General features: G+C 42.4%; 1 protein-coding gene across 1 annotated transcript; it reads left to right on the top strand.

The window, feature by feature from the left end:
• Positions 1–739: 739 nt before the first annotated feature.
• irx4b (iroquois homeobox 4b) lies at positions 740–6,171 on the top strand. Its single transcript, XM_024257933.2, has 6 exons — positions 740–1,286; positions 1,353–1,514; positions 1,595–1,698; positions 3,226–3,382; positions 3,453–3,606; positions 3,694–6,171. Exons 1-6 carry the CDS (start codon positions 1,242–1,244, stop codon positions 4,182–4,184), a joined length of 1,113 nt encoding a protein of 370 aa, XP_024113701.1. The 5' UTR covers positions 740–1,241; the 3' UTR covers positions 4,185–6,171.

Below are 6,171 nucleotides of genomic sequence, written 5' to 3' on the forward strand. Positions count from 1 at the left end.
CCTTCCTACATCTCAACTCCATCGGTGAGATAGTTTTAAGTCATGACAAGAACTGGAGTGTTGGACCCAGTATGCAGGAGACCAGGCACCCTAACCCTGAAACACTTCATCATAAAACTCAAGCAGGACAAAAACCAAGGAAGCAAAAGAAGAGTGACAAACCAGATGACCCGACCAAGAAGAACTGAAAACTAGACACTTCCATTCACAGAAGACAATCACCAGAATGCAAACAGCTGTGGATGATGATTTGATTTTATTTTGAAAAAAGACCGTTTCACTTTAGTGTTTGAGTATTTTACATCTGATGTTTGAACAACTGTAGAGTTTTAACAATAATATTTTATCCCATAAATTCAACACAAAAACAAATATTATTAATAGTAGGAACACAATCAAATGTCATACATTGTTTTTTATATATATCCCTCTGCTGGCAGAAGAAAAGCAAACAGCCTTCTTTCTTGCAGGAGAAGTCTTTCCGCTTCGTCGGGACAGCTTAAGACTTTATTATTGAAAACATGACAAGCCATTCAGCTGCTAAAGGTGCTTACTCAAGGGAACGCACGGAGTGCTTATTGTTTGATTAATTTGCTCGGAGCAGACCTGAAATCTCCCACTCATGAATGCGCGCGTGACAGCCAGATTTCTCCGAGGTGACAAGTTATCTAAACTACAGGGCAAAACGATTATGCTAATATCAGGTTGTAGTCATCAATCATCTCGCGTCAATGTGGTGTCAACGCCCCCCTCCCCCTCCCTCGACTCAAACCACCGCGCGTAAAAGTCCACCCAGGCGGCTGCGCGCTCTCTGCTGGAGAGGGGACGGCGTTCTCTGTGCGCCTGGGGACTGGAGGGGTAGAGGGAGCCGAGCAGAACGTGGGAGGAAATTAATTAAGAGGCTTTCCTAGCCTTGATGGGAACACGGGGCTGCGCGCGCACTGACGTCAGAGAGGCGCACTTTAAAACCAATACGTGGATCACAGAGAGATATGAAGATCACGCATGTCTCATCACAAAGGGTTTGCAGGGAAGAAGCTGAAGGAATTTAATGGATTAAACGGGGAAAAGTGATTTTTTTTGGAGACATGAAATGCGCGCGTAAAAGTCTGCGCGCCTGCGTTTGGAGCGACTTTTAGATGCTTTTTCTTTTAGATGCTTTTTTTGCAGGTGAACATTAGTGAAGTTCAGTGTCAGTTTTTTTTCGGATGCTGTTGGAAGCAATTGATCGTGTTTGAACCATGGCTTACTCGCAGCTGGGATACCCCTACTCCTCCGCACCTCAGGTAGGATGCACCCAAAACTTTGTCTTTAAGAACTCACTGTAAAGTCATAATCATATTTTTTCTCAGTTTCTGATGAGTCCTGGCTCCCTGGCTGGACCTCCTCCATCCCAGCCGGTGCTGCGCACTCAGAGCAACCAGCTGGCTCCAGGAGTCTACAGCAGCCCCTACCAAAAGAGCCAGAGTTACTACAACACTTGCTCTGGAGACGCCTCCACTGTGTATGCCAGAGTGAGTGATGCTGGAAGGAGGCGTGAGGGACAAACATTTACACCAAGAGTTTGAAAAATTTTATTCTTCCATGTTTCCAGGGACCAGTGGACCCCAAAGAAGCTGCACCTGGGGGCCCAACCCAGACCCCTACTTACTATCCCTATGAATATACATTTGGACAATATCCTTGTGAAAGATACGGGTAAGTCCAAGTGGTGTTTGTCCCTTATTTTTAATTTAACCCTTTAACACCTGACGCTTAACCACAAAATCTTTAACATAGTGTAATTTTTTAATTGTTAACACAATCAACGATTGTGTCAAATCAAACAACATAAAAACTGGAGCTCCAGTGTTAAAGGGTTAACTGAAGATGAACATTTTTGGTCTTGTTCTAGCAGTCGGCTGATATTTTTGTGGGGTTGTTATTATTCCAGCTTTGGTCAACAGAAGTGTCTCTGACTAAATCTGACTCACCAATTAGGATTTCTTTTAACAACAATTTTAACCATATCATAATTTTTGGTTGACGATGTAATTTTTAGTCAATATTGGTTCACTTTGAACAATCCGCTTCACTGACTTTATCCAAAACTTCCACCAGTGTGACTCAGAGATAAATACCCAATACTGAACAGTGCAGGTGAAGTTTTTCAGATTCTTATTAATTCTTGCTAGAAAATGCTGGCTTGATCATTTTTCCTGCCGTCACGTGTGTCTGTGATGGCCCTTTACATATATGGCATAAAGAACCGCGGTTGTGAAGACGACAACGGTGAATATGAGAAGCCACTGAAAAGTGACAAGGATCTTCCTGTTCATATATATATATATATATATATGGCTGTGAACATTAATCAAAAATAATTAATGTGTTAATATTTATTAATGCAAAATAATCAAAGAAACGGTCCTTCACTTTAACTCGGCGGTTCAGGCTTCCATGGATATACGTTAAAACATTTCTTGGGTATTATACCATTTATACCATGGTCACTTACAAAAGAGATAAATATTCAATCGGTTTTTAGTATTTTATTTTTGCTATTTTTGTGGTTTAGACCACTTTTTCACAAAAAGCGGACTATTTGATCCGTGGCCCGGTGCCATATTGTACAAATCAATTTTACCTGAAACATTGTGATTAATCGTGATTAATCCCAACATAAAAGTGCGATTAATCAAATTTTTTTGTAATCGATTGGCAGCAATAACTAAAAATAAATGTTCTAAATGTAGAGTTTTGTGCTTATTCTCAGATAATAAGTGGTCGGCAAATACTGAGACAAAAAATAAATAAATATAGTGATTAATCGCGATTAATTTTTTCAAGGTTTGCGGTTAACTAGTTAATTTCTTTAAATTGATTCCCAGCCCTAATACATATTCACCCCTAACATATATAATTTTTTTTTATTCTGCCATCACATGTGTTGTCTGCTGTGATGGACCTTCACCTCATAGTAAAGTAAGCGTACCGAGCCTCAATCCAAATGCTATTTTCCAATATTGATTAAAATCAATTTATTTCAGTTTTTAAGCGATTTTATAACAGCATAGGTCTAGTAGAGATGGATCTGGTTGGATCGTTGGAATACAAATGTAATCAATGATAGAGTCAATTAATTGTTACAGTCCTCACCGTCGGTTTAAATATTGAAAGAAAAAGTATTCAAACTTTTTTCTCGTAGTTCTTGTTTTTTAAACCAACTCTCACGATCGTGCGCAGGTATTCCTGTTCAGACAGCTCTTCTCGCCGTAAGAATGCCACCCGCGAGACCACCAGCACGCTGAAAGCTTGGCTACAGGAGCACCAGAAAAACCCCTACCCAACCAAGGGGGAGAAGATCATGCTCGCCATCATCACCAGGATGACTCTCACGCAGGTGGGTTTGATCAGTGAAGTGGTAGTGGGATGGTGGTTAAAGGCCTTTTTAACCCCCCCTCTCCCCACAGGTGTCCACATGGTTCGCAAACGCTCGCAGGAGGTTGAAAAAGGAAAACAAGGTGACTTGGTCGCCACGAGCGTGTAAGAGCTCCGATGACCGCGGTTGTGAAGACGACAGCGATGAAGCTGAGAGGCCATTAAAAAGTGACAACGATCTTCCTGGTGAGCAAGAAAACGTCTGTCTGTCTGGACGTCTGTAGCTCCTCCCCCTCTTCAGCCTGCAGAGACTGTTATGTGAATCGTTTGCAGATCCGCCGTGCGCAGACCTGCAGAGCGACCTGGAGGACTTCGACCTGCTGGAGTCTGACGCTTCTGATGGAGACGGCAAGCTGCAGTTTCAGCCAGACGTTGACATAAACCCCCCACACAGGCAACCCCCCAAAGAGAGGCCGTCGGAGTTATCCGCAGTAGAACCCCGGAGCAGCTCTTTCTATGTGAACGAGGAGCTGAAGAACTCAACCACCAAGCCCAAAATCTGGTCCATAGCTCACACCGCCAGGTCTGTGGAGAGCAGCGCTCAGCCTGAGTACTCGTCCTGCATGCTGCTGTCGAGCGGCTCCTCCTCGCCGGGGTTCCCCACCAATATGGCGCTCAGCAAGGCGGAAAGGCAGCAGGAGTCGGCGGTCGCCACGCTGAGAGAGTGGGTGGATGGAGTTTTCCACGGGCCTCCCTTCCAGCAGCTGAAAGCTGCAGACAGATGGAAGAGCAGGACAGCAGCACAAACCTTCCAACTCTCCTAGTCCGTCATGCAGCTCCTCATCGGTCGGACCCTTCAGCTGCAGGACCGAAAGGACGAGTTGTTTCTAAGTGTGACCAAACGAGCTTCAGCTCGACAGGCTTCTAAAACAGTTTGGGGAAACTGGAATCTGACTGTGACCTCTCAGCGTTTCATCCCCATCATCCCTCACAACTTTTCCAACAGTGTCTTCTGGATTTATAGGATGTTTTAGAATGAAAAACTGTCACTTAACACTCCAGGAGTAAGAGTTTACACACAAAAACCACAGTGTTGTACATTTGCACTAGCGCCTGCACATGCACCGAGTCACAACAATAAAGAGAGCAGCATGGCAAAGTTCTCCGCGTCCTGAAGCATTGAAGGAACCTCTTTGGAGGAGCAGCTGTGTGTGTGTGTGTTTGGGACAGTCGGCTTCGTGTGTGTGTCTGAAAGGAGGAAAGTGGGTGGTATTCAGCCGTGACTAATGGAAACACACAGAGGAGGGTGCTGCTAAATTGTTAAATCGATGCCACTTCCACCCGGGCTCCGGATATAGCTGCAATCAGCGACGCGTCGCTTTTCATTAGGCCACTGTTGACTTTGTGGAGCTCGGACAAGAAATGCTTTACAGCCAACCGAATGCCTCGTCCAGCCTTTCAGAAAACGGTTCCACCTTAAATGCTCAATATTTCATTATTCAAACAGCCAACTAAGAAATAAAAGTGAATTTGACCACAAATATGAATGAGTTAAAAATAAGAAACAATTCATGTCTACATCAGTTTATCAAAGAAAACCCAAATGCAGCATTTTAAATGAACTAAAAACCTTTTTTTTAATCTTTTGACCTCCGTTCTTCCAGTTTTTTTTTTTTTTGGGGGGTTAAGGAAGAGTGATAAAGTATTTATCAGAACAGAGGAGGGATCTGCCTAGGCTTTGTGTGGAATTAACAGTTTCAGATTAAATAATTCAGAATGAATTCATCTGAGAATTTCATTCTGTTTCTGCTCCATAAATAAGTAAGATCTGAGATGATAAATAATGACACCTGACCTCTTCTTTCTGCCGTGTTTCTTTTGTTACTAGACAGGATCTCATTGTGTGTGTTTGATAGTCTCTTTCAAATACTTCACATTTTTCATTAATTCTGTCAAACGTGAATGTTTTGGAATCATTGTTCTCCTTTCAAATCACATAAAGGCTAATTACCCTCCAGAGTCGGGGCTGGGGTAGGTGTGCCACCCTTTGGTTGGCGTTCTTGTTCTGTGGCGTCTCTGAATGGTGAAGGTGAGAAACCAGCAGAGAGCTTTTCAGTATTCGTACTCGGTCAACTTTGAGTTTGGCATGAAAAAAGTGATTTTTTGCCTGACGTTTCCTCGAACTGTTTGGAGTTTTTGAGATCATCACACCAGGAAAAAGAAAAGAAAGCTTCAAATGTGTCAGCCACAGAAAAAGTATGTGTCTGTCTTTACTGTGTTAAATGGAAAAAAGGCTCAACATTCTGCTGATGAAATGAAAAATGTTCTCAATAACTAAAAAAAAAAAAAAACAATTTCTAAACACGTAAATGCTCTTCAAGGGTTTGTGTTTTCTGCTTCACTAGAGACAAACATGAGCTCAAATAAAAGCATTTCTGAAAGTTCAAAATGAAAAGATGTTCCTCTATGGATGCTGGTCCTGATGCAGACAGATGGAAATCCATGCTCACAAAAGCTACTTCTGATTCAAAGGGATGTGGAGCAGTCTTTATAAGTCGGGGACATAAATTCAGGAAGACCCGCCTCCCAGCAATCAATGTGGTCACTTTGTAAACAAACAGCAGATCCAGTCTACGTTTAAAGTAACAAATCCTTTTAACAATGACTTGATTCATACCAGTTTGTAGTTTCTTTTTTTTTTTCTAGCTTGTCCTGTTTAACAGCAGTCTCTAGTGTTTGTCAGATTTTACTGTCACAGCAGGAGTTTATTAAGTATAAACCCTTGTTGTATGTTATGCTAAACTTTATTTA

Source organism: Oryzias melastigma, linkage group LG11 (assembly GCF_002922805.2).
Source record: "Oryzias melastigma strain HK-1 linkage group LG11, ASM292280v2, whole genome shotgun sequence".
NCBI classification, from domain to species: domain Eukaryota; kingdom Metazoa; phylum Chordata; class Actinopteri; order Beloniformes; family Adrianichthyidae; genus Oryzias; species Oryzias melastigma.

Coding starts and splice junctions, on each gene's coding strand:
- irx4b (XM_024257933.2), top strand. CDS start 1,242: ATGGCTTACTCGCAGCTGGGATACCCCTACTCCTCCGCACCTCAG. Junction 1,515..1,594: donor CCTCCACTGTGTATGCCAGA/GTGAGTGATGCT, acceptor CCATGTTTCCAG/GGACCAGTGGACCCCAAAGA. Junction 1,699..3,225: donor TATCCTTGTGAAAGATACGG/GTAAGTCCAAGT, acceptor GATCGTGCGCAG/GTATTCCTGTTCAGACAGCT.